Here is a 15,000-nt window from a genome sequence, read left to right as displayed (position 1 = left end):
ACAACTTAAAATCTTTGCAATCTCATTATTTATTAAAAAAATATAATTTCGGAATTGTATTCATTCTTCACTTAAATTTTCAGTAGACATAATAAATAAATACCGCCGTTTTACAATAGTTGGTGGTGTAATGGTCAGCATAGTTGACTTCCAAGCAGTTGATCGTGGTTCGCTTCTGGGCCGTAGCCATTTCATTGATTTATTTTATATTTTAAAATAATATATAATAATTTTTTTTAAATAAACAAGTTTAAAAAAATTATATCCCGTGAAACTTCACGGATCTGCGCTGGTTTTTAAATAATTTTTGTTTGCGGTACAAGAATGATGAAATGTCAATGACAATGTCAAAGCATCACTTTTCAATATTAATCACCTCATACTATGATTATAAATGGTTATTACCCGATCGGATGTTTTTTGTTTTGAAATTTATCAAATCAATTTTAAACCGAACTTTGCACGGTCTATACATAATGATTTATTAAAATTAAAATAGATTAATATTGCAATAGGAATTAATATTTTTCCTCTTTAACCTTAGTGTACACATGTCTGGAAAATCTGGACTTCTTCATGTCTTTGAGCCCTTCCCTGTGCCAGGACCTGGCATTTTAGCAATCAGAAGGTTTAAAATCCTCGCTGTATCATCTCTTCTGCTGTTTTATTTCTCCTGATTCAATTCAATTCAATTTATTTGTTCCTTTAAAAACATTACAAAATTACATTTTAATTCGTTTTTAAGTACAGTAAGTGGTATTACATAATAATTAAGCGGTGTATCAACTATACCAGGGTCAATAGAGCTTGCCTTTTAAAGACAGCTTCACCTTCAGCTAAATATGTCGATATCCGAATTGATTCTGTTCAACAGCAAGACTGCTCTCCCCACCGGCATGACCTGCAGGCAAGTTAGTCCTGCAGGCCGTGAGATAAAAGAGCATAAGCTGTCGGTGACGGAGATAAACATCAGGAACATAGAGACTAATACTCTCCATGATTGTCGGATTTTCAAACCATCCACGAATCAGTTTGAAGAAGTGTGATACAATATGCACATCTCTTCTGACCCGTAGATGGTTCATACCGAGCATTCCCAAGAGAAAGTCAGTAGGATAGAGCCACGGGTAGTAGCCATACTCCCTCGTGTAGAGGAATCTCAGAAATTCTGATCTCTTCCTGAATAGCAGAGGGTTGCAACGAATATCTGTTTACAATTTTTCCTGCTATTTATTAATAATTTCAGGTGTATGCTGAAAACTTTTATTTGAAAATAAGATGCAAATAAAGTGCCATAGAATTAATTAAGTGATGGGGAAAACCAAAGAGAAGAGTGGAGAGAAACAGAAGCTGGAAGAAGAGGAGACGAAAGAACCTAACTTTTCAGAGAAATGTGCCCAATGCTTGAGAGGCCCGAAGCAGATCATAAGGTCCATAGTTCTGATGACATGCATGGTGGTAGTTTTCTACCAGGTTTGTTGAACATTTGAATAATTACTTGGAAATTTCAGTCCGGTTTTTGGTTTGTTCAATAAGCTTCTCATCGGAATAGATGATTTTTTTAATGCAGGTTTTTAGTTTTATGTTCTCTTTTAAATGATCTGAATGTGCTAAAATTGTCGGGCGTAAGGATTTTCACTGGCTTGGTATTTCTGTACAAAATACTAAATGATGCGAGAATTGCTTGCGGAAACAAGCTTTCGGATTTCAACACGCAATACCCATTAGAAGTCGGGATTTATTTCAGAGCAGAAATTCTTAAACTTAACTACCATAAAATATGTACTCTTCATTGCCCAAAATACAAATGGAGGGAAATAATTACGCTGAGTCATCTTCAGTTTATCGCAAAATAATTACGAAAGCTGGGGTATCCCAGTTATGTACAAAAAGAATTAACAAAAATGTAAAAGTCACTAAAAAGAGCGATAATAATTAAATAAATAAAATATGTTGGAACGAATCGTTGCGATTGTGTTCTTTACTTTAGAGTTTAGACCAACGTATATAAGCTTCAAGAGACCTTTGGCGAACAACACAGAAGCGCTGCAAAGTGCGGGAGCCCAAATAATATTCCACGTGATTAAAAATACATAGGTACTAAGAAAAAAAAAGAGTTTCAACTACTATTAACACCAAACGTTGCAAGAGACAGAAAGCATTTGATAGCATTCTTCGTTAGCCACCTTGGGTTCAGTTTCGAACATAACCTCCCCTTCGGTTCGCAAATTGAAGTAATATGTTCAAGAAATGCTTTAAAACCTATTGTTTTCTGTTTATTTAGATAGCAGAATGCCTGCGGAAGATACAGAATCCACCAACAACGACATACACCCATTTTGACTACGATGACACCATTCAGTACCCAGCTGTGACTGTTTGCAGAGATCCGCCATACAAATTGGAAGTTCTGGATGCAAGTATTTAAATTTAAATCATCTCTGGAAACATAACTACAAAGCCAACTGACGGACATTTACTGATTTAGTTAAAAAAATTAATCAAAACAAAAAATATATTGGCTATATGTTTGGGTATTGTGATACACACACCGATATGAGCTAATAACTGCAACGATTTCAATTAAATCTATTATTCTGGTCTCTCAGACTTGACACTCTGGTATTGATAAACCAACTACAGCATTAAATCTTCATGACTATTGCATAAGAATACATTTATAAACACACAAATGCTAGCAATCTCGGAGGCGAATAAAGACAATTCAAACGTGTATTTTATACGAAGATTCAAAATAGCTTGCTTCACTTGCACCACAAATTTTGATAAATTTTGCTTGTGCACCAACAGAAATACGGATTGTATGGACATCCCAGATTTACTTCTGAGTGGAAATACTTCAACTTTGATGAGGTGGACGTGGACCAATTTTGGCACAAGGCCACTTACGACAAGACTGAGAATTTTATTGCCATAGCTCTCAACTCCACCCCGGAGAGTAAGTATTTCAATATTGTGTTTCATTCGACATTCCTGCTAGAACATAACACCATTCTTTTAAATGTTGTCTGACCTCAATGGACATAACTAAACTGGGTCTTTATCAAATTTCGTCTAGTATTCTGACATTTTCTAATATTTCAACTATTTTTACAGAAGAACAATAAATGACACTTATTTTTACAATGTTCGTAGTTTGAGTTAGAGAAATTGTTAGTTATAAGTGTTATAACCATCGATGAATTGTATTTAGATGAGACATGTAGAAGTGAAAAAGTAGGTTCCAATTTCGTCCGTCCAATTAGTCCGATTTGACCTCCAACACTCCAAACGCTCTAACGCACCGACCGGAAACTACAAATTCGGTCTGCGTGCAGCGCTCACCGATTACCGCTAGTGGAACACGTTTCGACGAGATATTAGTGTGCAATATCGCCCCTAATAGTGTAGCTCTATGGTTATAATTAGGTTTCAATTATGGTTTCAATTAGGTTACAGGTTTTCGAAAAAAAACACAGAGGTTTGTACTAAACTAACGTAAATCTAAAAAACCGATGAAAAACTATTGCCGTAATAATTTATTTGTTTTTGGTGTGACTGACTTTGGCGTATAAACAAAGTATAGCCCCGGCCGAGAACCAAATGGCGTCTGTATCAACTTGAATTTTGGCGCCTTTTGAAATCTTAGGACGTGTTGTTGCATTTGAACAATTCATAAAATTTCAACGTTAATTTTAAAATTAACAACGTTAATTTTAATTTGGTTTAATTGAAAGTTATATTCAAGTTATTTTATTATATCACAAAATAGTATAGAATGGAGATTCTTCCACGATATGTTCAGATATTTTTAACTATTCGCGTTCAAAAAATTCAGAATCATTTAGATCCAATTCGGACATAATCAATTCATCCATTAATACAGCTGACTGGTACAAATTCCAGACACCCTAATAAAGGATAACCTGCACTTCATCTCGGGCAAGTGCCAGACCATCTACCCTCTAGTGGAGATGCCCACGGCCAACAAGGAGACTGGCTACTCGCTGCTGCTCGACCACTCCATGACGGACATCAAGAATAGCAGCAGCACCATTCCACCGGGGTACCACGTTTACATTCACCAAGTGGAGGAACCATTCACAGGTGAATCCTCAATTAGAAATAAGGCGGCGTGCAAATGGAGTGCAAAGAACAAACATTTGGACATATTCCTTTGTTTTGGTTTAATCAAGGAGATAAAGGCATCGGAGGCTGCTTGAACCAATTGTGTAGTTCAGGATGAAAGAGTTCATCTATTGCAGAGCTTGATTTGGTCGTGATTACATATCTTACTCCATAAGATTTTTTTCCATTAGAGATGAAAGAGTGAAGGGATGAAACATTCTTTGATGAATCTTTTTCAATAGTTGGTGTTGAAAATTGGCTTGAAGACGTTATGTTGATACCACCTTCATTTGGGCGTGAAATCAGAAACCGTCATGGTGTTGGAGTCAGTCATAAACAATGTAGAAGGACACTGATGATTTTGGTTTGTAAAATAAAGAATTGAATGTTTAAAAAAGCTGCAAACGCAGCAATCCAATTTCTTAGCAAATATTTAGCCAGTCACATATATTTATATCATTTTTAAGGTTTCTTAGGACGAGTTGTTTCACAGAAATTCATATGTAACATTGTCATCAAATGGCATCAGCAGAAGATGACAACTATCATGTTGTTAAGCTTATCGGCTTATTACATTTTGATAGGATCGGCGTTTAACGGGGACCTTCAGTGTAAAAAAAATTAGGCTGAAAGGCCATTTGATGATTTTGTCACAAGTGACTTTCTGCGGAACAACTGGGCCTTAACGTGTTTCATACTTGCAGAAAAGACTACGGCTACCCAAATGGAATATATCTATGTCAACGTGGGAGAGCATGTCGACATAAAGCTGGAGGTGCAGGAAGTCAATATGCTATCCGGAGGACCAGAGGTCTGCGACTCCAGCGAGGGATACAGCACCTCTTTGGTTAAGTTCAATCCTTGCTAGAAACTGTTCTAAATGTGTCAATAATAAATACAATCTCCAAACTCAAGCTAGACCATGCTGTGCAAGTGTTGCGACTTCAATATCATCATATGCATGGAGAAAACTACTTGGTGGTTGCAAACAGATGAGATTGGCTGATGAAATAAAGAAAAATGCTGGTTTTGGTAAGAGCAGCAAAAAAGTACAAAACTGGACATTCGATGAAAATCTGTGTTCAAAGCTGGATAACCAAATGCGTATGAAGACGAATGAAGTAGAATAATCAACTTGTAGGTATATATTTGTTCAAAACAAATACATCAATTACTAGCGACTGTGTCAAACCTCGAAGCCAATGGTCTTATACCTGCTAAAATAAAATTATGATACTAAAGATTTCTCGTGCAACTTCTTTCGCTGTTTGCATTTTTGCGATGAGGTGCCTTTGATCTAATGACGTGTGCATTTTGAATCTGCAGTGTTCCGAGAAGTGCCGCAATGACGAAATCTTGGAGGAGGTGGGATGTTCCGGGCCCTGGATGGATACCTCTGTACCGAGGTGCAGCAACTATTCTGACATGAAGGACTTGATTATCAAATACATCAAGTAAGTTGTAATTAAAATCTGTTGGTAAAATGAATCAAAATCTAATTGGTGTTCTTAAAAAAATCGCTTGAAAACGTTATTTTTACTTTATAACTTTAAAAATCTGTTAAAACGGTTTACTTAAAAAACACCTCTTGCCACCCAATTCAGTTTTAAGACAATCAAATTAAACTGAAAAAAAATCAGATTTTTGCATTTTGACATCTATTAAACTCTGTAACGCTGTCCGAAACATTGGCCAATGGAGGAAGAAGTGCGACACGGCATAATAACCCAACATTGGATCACGATAATATGTACGATTGAATCAATAAATAATGTAAAAGTTAATAGTCGTAGAAGAATATTTCTACTGAGTTTTTCTGTCCGTAAAAACTCAGATCCTTTTAAGTTCAGTCTTACTGGGACTGGCGTCTTCACCAACTGAGCTATTGTCACCGAAAGGCTACAATAAGTTAATTCTAATAAATATTGAAATGTCATGGAGAAAACTTCATGACATAAAATATTGCATTATTTTTAAAAATCTCTTCAAATTATTTTTTATCCGATTGAAAACGAGAGATTTTTAATAGATCAGCAGTACTTATTTTTCTCCGTGTTTAAGGTAACTGCCTAGCTCTTTTGCACACAATTTTCACAACTTTCTTGGACTTGTATATAATACCTACGTTTAAAAAACTAAATATTCACAAATATGTTAAATTATATAGTAGTACTGAAAATCTTTAGGTCTCCATAAGATAAATGTGTGAACGTGAAGTGCATCGGGCGATAGGGCTGAAACCAGTTGAACGACTGCATTGTCCACACATAAAAATTTTGTCCAGGTTGGTGGACGAAGTCTATACAGATTGCAACTGCCCGCGAAGATGCCGCTCTTCCCTGTACCGCGCCTACGTGGTTAACAGAAACTTCTACACGCTGTGGAACTCGCAGACCAAGACATGGAACCTCAAGACAGACGCTGACAGGTATCAGACGCAGGTGAGAAACAATACCACATGGAAATTGTATATTCTTTCCAGGGTTACATGACAACTCAACAAAGTGACTATTCAACACACCTTTAAAAAGTGATATAAAGTCATTAAAAACTATGAAAAAAATAAAAAGTAATTTTTAACCTAACCTAACCTAACCTACTTAACCCAGTTAATAAAGTTTTTGTTTCATCACTTTCCATGACTTCATATAACTTTTTAAAGATGTGATGAATTATCATTTTGATTATTTATCCGGTCACTTCTTTCCAGATATCAAAATATTAGTTGGTCAAATTTCATTGGTTTTATGCCTGGGCATGACGCCCAGGGCGTAAAGTATATTTAAACTCCATAATTAAGTAAAATAAATTTTTATTTAATTTTTGGTTGTTAGTGTGTGTTTTTATTTATTTTTCATTGTATTTTTTGTTTATTTTTTTATTATTATTATTATTTTTTTAAATCGTAGAATATCGTTTTAAAAAGTGGAAATATGTGATTGTTGATTTTTTTTAAATGTGGAATAATTTTTGGTTTATTTTATAATAATAAAAAGTCTAAAGTCACATCTTGTCGCTTACATGTTGAATATGCGGTTTAAAGTTTGTGGTTTTGATATGTTCCAGCTGTATATTTACTTCAATTCCAAGATAGTGTCGGTTTACCAGGAAACGCATGGCTACGACTGGTCCCTCTTCCTGGCTGACTTCGGTGGAAGTTTGGTAATATATTGTTATATTATGATAGGCAAGATGATTCCCAAAATTTGTTCATGGAATAAAAAAAATTATACTCGCCACATTAAATATTAAGTAAAAATTTGTTTTTTTTAAGTATAAAGAATATACAAAAAGGACAAATGTTATTTTACACCGCAACCTAAATCTAGATTAAAATAGAGACTGAGAAAACGGTATTTAAGTTCCGACCCCGAAATTCGCATTTTGCTTGTACATAGATTTAGTGTTTTTTTACAAATGTTTCTTTTAGAGGATCTTTATACAAAATCGTCTTCATTACATTAGTCTAGGCAAGAATCCTGATTTTCCGATGATTTCAAAAGATAATCAGATACCGACCTGTTGGAATGTTCTATTTGATGATTTTTTTACTGAAAAGTTTTCAGACCTTCCTTAGGTCTTAGCACAAATCCAAAGTTTCAGATGATACAATCCCATAAAAACTGGAAAGGTCTTGTTCAATGCAATGTACAGATTATAGATCCGGAAACAATTCGCATTATAACAATCGTAATGTTTTGGTGGAACATTTTATATCAATGTTTTGTCAGCAACTTCAAATTTCTCAAAAAAATCTTTTTAAAACAAGTCTTTGTTAGCACTTATTGCCTCTATAAAAATTAAGGTGTGCTGAAGTAGACATTTTCGTGGATAATTTATAGTTCCAGAAAAAATGTCCTGCAAGTAAGTATTATGTCTCATAATGTCTCTTTGAATTGTATAATATTTCATTTGAATGAGTCTTTACAATTTTATAATTGTGTAATTTTTATGGATATTATGTATCATTTGACTGTGTAGGTCCTTGTATCTTTGTGTTTTGATAAAACCCTTCAAGCCTCATTTTTTGGGAATGTTACTTTTTAGTGATTTCAAGTTGCGTCAAATCAAATCTATAAAAATAAATATTCCGGCAAGCGCCACAAAGATGTTAGTAAACTCCTACGTTGTATCACGACTCGACTATTGCAATGGCATATACGCAAGTCTCCCTAAAATATACACTGACAGACTTCAGTCAGTTTTCAATGCTGCAGCAAGGCTGATAACTGGTGTTCCCAAATATTCCCACATCTCACAACATTTGCGGAACCTTCATTGGCTTAAGCGCCCTGAGAGAATCCAATTCAAACTCTGCTGGATGGTTTTTAAAGCCGTACATGATATGGCGCCACCCTATTTGTCGGAACTCTGCATTCCAAACGATGTTAATGTTAGGCAAGCAACGCTTCGATCAGCATCTTCAACAGCCATAGGTAGACTTTCAGTACCTATGCGCAATCACATTACCAATTTTGGAGACCGAGCTTTTGCAGTAGCAGGCCCAACAGCTTGGAACAAACTCCCTTCATACTTGCGAAAGATCGACAGCTCATCTGAGTTCAGAGCAAAACTAAAGACTCACATTTTCAACTTGTCGTATCCAGAACGATGACCTTTTTTATTTTTTTTTATTCATCAGTAGTATTTCATTGCTCAGTCCAGGGGATTTTTCTATTTGACTTTTTTTTTTCACCGTTATTAACCGTTTATTACGCGTAAACAATTTTTTTTAAATATTTTATAACTGACACCACGCGCAGAAATCATAACAATCGGTATTTGTAAATATAAATTAAATATGTATGTTAGTCGTAAATCTCTAGTTTAAGCCGTAGTTGTAAGTCGTTTTGTAGCGGTATTGTGTAAACTTGGTCATAAAATATGTATAGCTTAAGTCATTAGTTAAAAGTCTTAGTTGTAAATCACTCGACATTAGTCTTAGTTATAAGTCTCTCTCTATCTATGAAACTTAGTTATAAACCAAAAGTAATTAAGTCTAAGTGATCAATGCATAAATTAAGTTGTTAAGCGCCCTTAAGGTGATTTTCTCACGAAAACGGCGCTATATAAATAATCCAATCATTATTATTATTATTATTATATCTTTTCGTCTTCAAAATCATTTTTGCTGATAAGGCTTTTACTATACTAAAAACTAAAGGCTATATTTTGAGAAAACCATAAACGAAATTACTCAACCCTCAAATTTCTCATAATTATAAATAGATTTGCAATATATTACATCAAAATGATGCTAAACTAAAAACCACTATCACATAAACTTTAAGTTTTAAATTAGTTTTACGAATTTGTAATTTATGGTCTCCTGTGAAATTTTCGTTGGAGGCTTGAAGAGTTTTACAAAACCACAGTCACAATATTATAATAACTGGATTGTTCTCACCTAATTAAGAACCTAGTATCAATTAGTAAATAAATTCTAGGGTTTCCTGCTCGGCCTCTCGGTTCTAGGGGTGATCACCATATTGGAGAACATCTTCAAAACCTTCATCAGACCACTGGTACCCAAGAGGCGTCCTCCAAGTGATGACAAGCTCTTCGAGAAGGAACGCCAGGAGATTAGGAGAAGGAAGGTTACGAGAAGAGGAGGGGATGGGGATAGCATTAAAGGGGTTGACGAGAAAGACGAGAAGGACGAAAAGATTGAGAATGTTATGAAGAAGTATGATACTTTTAATGATAACAGGTATGATGATAAACACTTTTACATATGATAAGCATAAAATGACATTTAATTAATTTATTATTATTATAATTATTGACTTCAAGCTTAATTTGTAGAACTTCATTTTAATTTTTTTTATGTATTAAAAAATCTATAAAAAAAACAGTTGATTTATAAACACGTTTTACTGAGTAATTATTATTAATTGAATGCATTATCAAACAGTGGTGAGGTCACTTACAACCAGAGATGTGCAAAATGGGTACCCAAAACCATTTGAAATGCAAAATGGAAATGGGTCAAAACTTTTCCGTTTGAAAATGCAAAATGGGTTTTAGAAAAGCATTTCAAATGCAAAATACCTATTTTCAAAATGCATTGAAAATGCAAAATGGTTTCTCAGGTCAAAAAATTAAAATAATTATAGAATTTTTAAACAATTTTGTCATTTAATAATGGACATCAATGTAGAACAAACATATTACATGATGGTAAATCCAAAAACACCACGACTACAGATTATGAAACCACAAAAAATTTGCGCGGGACTAATGTTGCCAACGTAAAAACATAGAAACTGCTATCTAACATTTAATATTACAGCGTAATGGTATCACTCAATTGCTAGGGCTCCTACCAGGGAGCAACTTGACAAATGTAAATTATCTCTCATAGCGAGGTTGAGGACCGACTGATATTTGGGGCTTATGAAAAAAAGATGAGTGGAGATAGTAGGAAGAATGTTGCAAAAAAGCATTTAAAATGGAAAATGCATTGAGAAAAGCATTTAAAATGCAAAATGGTTTTTAGAAAAGCATTTAAAATGCAAAATGGAAAATACCCATTTTGCATTTCCATTAGAAATCGATTTATTTGAAATAAAACACATCTCTGCTTACAACCAACCAACGACTTTTTATATTTATTCATTTATTTTTTTATTTTCACATATACGGCACAACATGTGCCATTCACATACTAAATTACAGAGAATAGTACAGCAAAATAAGAAATGCAACAATATACATGTAAGTATAACGGTATAATCAGTAAATGGTAGTAAGGTTAAAAGTATGAAAAAGGAGATATAAATAAAATATAATATTATTTCTATACAGGATGTCCGGAGGTTAAGTGCGCTAACTTCAGGGGATAATTTCAGAAGCTTCGAAATTTGAATTGTTTGTGCGAACAAATAAATATTCTTCTATGGATAAATATTTTGTATGGGAAAAAAACACAGGAATTTCGAAAAAATTTAAATGTCTTTTCAACTTCTACCATCACGTAGAATCACCTCTCGAGTTAGCGCACTTTACCCCCGGATACCCTGCATAGTTATTTATAATGAAAACCAAATTGCTTTTAATTTTGTTACCAATGTTCATATTGATTTCCGAGAAAGATGATAAAATCAATTTGATTCGCATTATAAATACAATATAAATAGATTATCTGTAAGTGGCCTCAACACGGTTTGATAATGCATTCAGAAAGCGAAAAAGCTGTCACGCGCAGTACCAGTTTACAACAGAACTTGTAAATAAATAAATTGAATAATATTTATTGAATAGGTAATGATTGCTTATCAAAACATGTACTTATTATAAGAATGGATGTAGGTTTGGTCCTATTTACAATATAAAAAAAAACAATAAATTATATAATTTAATTAATTACCAAGTTGTTTCATTGATTATTTTACACCATAATTAAATGTATTTTTTTTTATTAAAAAATATTTCAAAATGTACAGTGATTGGTCACTTGTTCATTGTAATTCCTACAATAATGTCAGTGATTGCCCACTTTGATGAAAATCGTTAATAAAACAACCTGGTCTCTCTCGACCATCGTCTTACACAGCAGCAAGAGGAATGGATTCATACGTTCATCACTCCCGGACTCACTAACCCCTAGATTTTAACCCACCCTCACACCTTTTCCTACTCGGAACATCCTCTCCTTCCTTTCATTAAAAAGACCCTCCGCCCGGCATATTTAAATTATTTTAATTAGGGCCTCATGTGTGGCCAGGCCCATACTGAACACACCTCACCCGATGAATCCGGACACCACTGCTAAAACACCAAACTTAGCGAACCACTTTGGGTGACGTATGGCAGAGGTATTATGCAATAAATAGTTCAAACCGAAAAAAAATACATGCAAAATTGAAAAAAAATTGGAAGCGCTTAATAAATCTGATTTCACTTTTCTGTTTTTTTTCAACGTGGCTGTTTTTGCCGACATGGCTATTTTTCGATTCATATTGAACGATTCACCTTGTATTATTGACACAATTTTGTGAGAAAAGAACAATCACTCATCAAGTGAGACTGGGCAATTACTAGTTGCGGGCAATCACAGTCTAGTTTACCCTAATCTATAAATAAATACAATTTTTAAAATAAGTTACATTCTTATTTCAACATATTAACTTGATTACACGTTCTTTAGTATCTTATATAATTATTACATAATTTTTTTATTTGCAAAAAAAATCAATAGCAGGGTAAACAAAAATATTACTATTTACTAAGTTGATGACACACGCATCAGCCGTTACCGTAGCCCATAGAGAGGTCGTGTGCACGTCTCCGACGATCGTTCACTTTTTTCTCACATGTCTTGTATGAAAACTAAAAAGAAAGAAAAGAACGATGATGTCACGAACGACATCTCTCTGAGACCACTTTAGGTACCTACTCGCTTACTATGTCATATAATAAAAATATATTACCCATGTATATAAAGTTTTAAAACATAATAATCGTGTTTTTAATAATGTTAAAATTAACAATTATTTTTATAAGCAATAATTGTTCGCCTGAAACACTCATCCACATTGAAAAAATCTCCTGATAAAAATGTAACAAGCAGTAATTGTTGAATGAAACACTAGCATATATTGAATAATTTCGCGGGTAAGAAATAAGCCTCCATAGCTCAGTGGTCAGAGCTTTCGACCGGAAATCGAATGGACACGGGTTCGAGTCCCGTTGGCGTCATGTATTTTTTATCAGGAGGTTTTTTTCAATGTGGATGAGTGTTTCAGGCGAACAATTATTGCTTATAAAAATAATTGTTATCCTTTGTGCTATGCATAAATAAAATCTTGTCTTAAAAACATTAATTTATCAAAAAAAATAATAATGTTAAAATTAATTATTAAAAAAAAAAAACTTTAAATCTCTTGTTTTTGTTCAAACATCACATTCCCAGGTCAGTGATAAGGAATAGGATTAATCTGTCATCTGTCCTGATGAAGGCACGGTTGTACCGAAACTTTTGGCGTATTGTTATAAAATAAAGTACCTATGTACACAGAATAACAGTGTTTTACTATAAGTTAACTTAGGTTAACTTAAATTGTTCGTATGAAAGGCCCGGTAAATAAATTGATTTTGAGCTCGGCTTGGTTGGAATGTCGAACTTAGCGCGGCTTGGAAAGTAATCCGTAGATAGGATGTAAGCCTAGATATCAGCAATATTGCACGTATTGTCTATGATTTTAGTTAGTTTAGTCCACACTGTCATCGGGAGATCGAGTGCTTTCAAAATGTGAAATGTTTATGCGGGTTTTATTTACTTTCATTTAGTTTATTTATTTAAGTTCCTAACTTTAATTAGCATGGTGCTATATGTGAGGACACTAATTTTAAATAGTATTTGTTTTGTTGGAGTCAATGCACTATTCATGAAATCACGGCGAAAAACCGCTGAAAACACTGTCCTGACATTGAAAATCTCTCTTATAATACCTTACAAGACTATTTGTCTATTTTAGATTGATTATCAATCAATAACATCAACATCCCTCATCGTTCGATGAATACGACAGTCCAAATTGATAAAATTAGGCAATTTGCTTAAATTTCGGTGAGATGGAAGTACTTAATTAATCACGTAAACTTCATATTTGACGTTGTTACTGCTAGCGCCTAGACGTATAAAAAGAGAACTATTCTGCGGCTTACTAATGCTTGAGCGGCCGATTTAGCCCGCTTAAATTTGAGCGAGAAATGTCGCACATAGCGAGGATACTGACTGACTCTTATACATGACCTATGCATTTATCGAATGACTAAAGCAAGACAAAAAAGCGTGCAATTTAACCGCTGTGATTGACAGCTGATTCAAAAATTCAAAATGTTGCTGATCGTTGATTTGACGGTTTTTAATTAATGTGATGTAGTTTTAAGCATCACAACTCATAAATTGAACGCATTGTGACACGATTCTGAACGATTGGCTAGCCTCCAGTAAAACGCACAGGTGAGCTTTCGCTGTATCACCTGTCTGAAAATTTTCAATTTGCTGGCCATCACCCCAGGTGTTAATGCTCTTGAACTATCTAATATGTCCAATCAAGATTACCTTGAGACGAAGATATACATAGGTACACAGGATTAACATTTTATGGGATATCAGCAGCGGCGAACAGTTCTGTTTCAAAGGAAATTAACTGATTTTTTTGAAAATAACAGAGGGCACCACTTCCGTTTACAAAAATCGTAAACTGTACAGTCATTAAGATAATAATACAGCATGGAGGAAAAACAGAATTTGATGGTTATCAAAAATCTCTTCTAACAAAATATTGATCACTCTATTTATTTTTTGTATTTATATCGGAGTTGTTCATACTTTAAGTATCGCCCTGATGAAAGACAACCATTAAGGCTTCCAAGAAACTGGGCGTCTTGTATAGGACTAGCGGATTCTTCAATAGTAACCTTATAACTGCTAACCATGTACAAATCTTAAGTACGCTCAACAATTGAATTTGGGAGCCACCTCTAGGCTGGAGCCCCACAATACTTAATAAATCTACTTGATTCTGTGTAAAGGAGGGCGATCCGTCTGATTGACAGTCCATTGGGATTTGGGCATGCTGAGTCTGTTTTACAGATATTTTAATGGAGCCTGCTCTGACGAGCTGGCAGCGTTGATTCCCGGTGCAACGTACAAGAGCGAAACACCCGTACACAGTTAATGTGGGCTTCATTAGAACAAACCGTTTCTTCGACTCGTTTTGTGTAAGACGGCTCGTATGTGGAACGAGCTACCGGCATCTGTTTTTCCTCCTTCATATAATCCGGGCCTCGTGAAGACACGTATTAATTAATCCCTTCTTTACCCATAAAAAAGCTACTTTCAAATATTTATCTTCCTTTCGC

General features: G+C 34.4%; 2 protein-coding genes across 2 annotated transcripts in view; one reads left to right on the top strand and one right to left on the bottom strand.

Annotated features, from left to right (window-relative positions):
- Positions 1-15,000, bottom strand: part of LOC149420200 (putative inorganic phosphate cotransporter) — a 416,275-nt gene that overhangs the window by 134,685 nt on the left and 266,590 nt on the right. The window lies entirely within an intron of this gene.
- On the top strand, positions 1,193-14,816 carry ppk17 (amiloride-sensitive sodium channel pickpocket 17). The gene is made up of 10 exons (XM_089636317.1): positions 1,193-1,473; positions 2,285-2,416; positions 2,812-2,959; positions 3,907-4,107; positions 4,833-4,975; positions 5,455-5,582; positions 6,413-6,569; positions 7,195-7,290; positions 9,576-9,838; positions 14,732-14,816. Exons 1-10 carry the CDS (start codon positions 1,312-1,314, stop codon positions 14,814-14,816), a joined length of 1,515 nt encoding a protein of 504 aa, XP_089492443.1. The 5' UTR covers positions 1,193-1,311.

Source organism: Hesperophylax consimilis, chromosome 10, assembly GCF_061612785.1.
Source record: "Hesperophylax consimilis isolate HC1 chromosome 10, BYU_Hcon_1.0, whole genome shotgun sequence".
NCBI classification, from domain to species: domain Eukaryota; kingdom Metazoa; phylum Arthropoda; class Insecta; order Trichoptera; family Limnephilidae; genus Hesperophylax; species Hesperophylax consimilis.
This window is presented reverse-complemented; position numbering and strand designations above follow the sequence as displayed.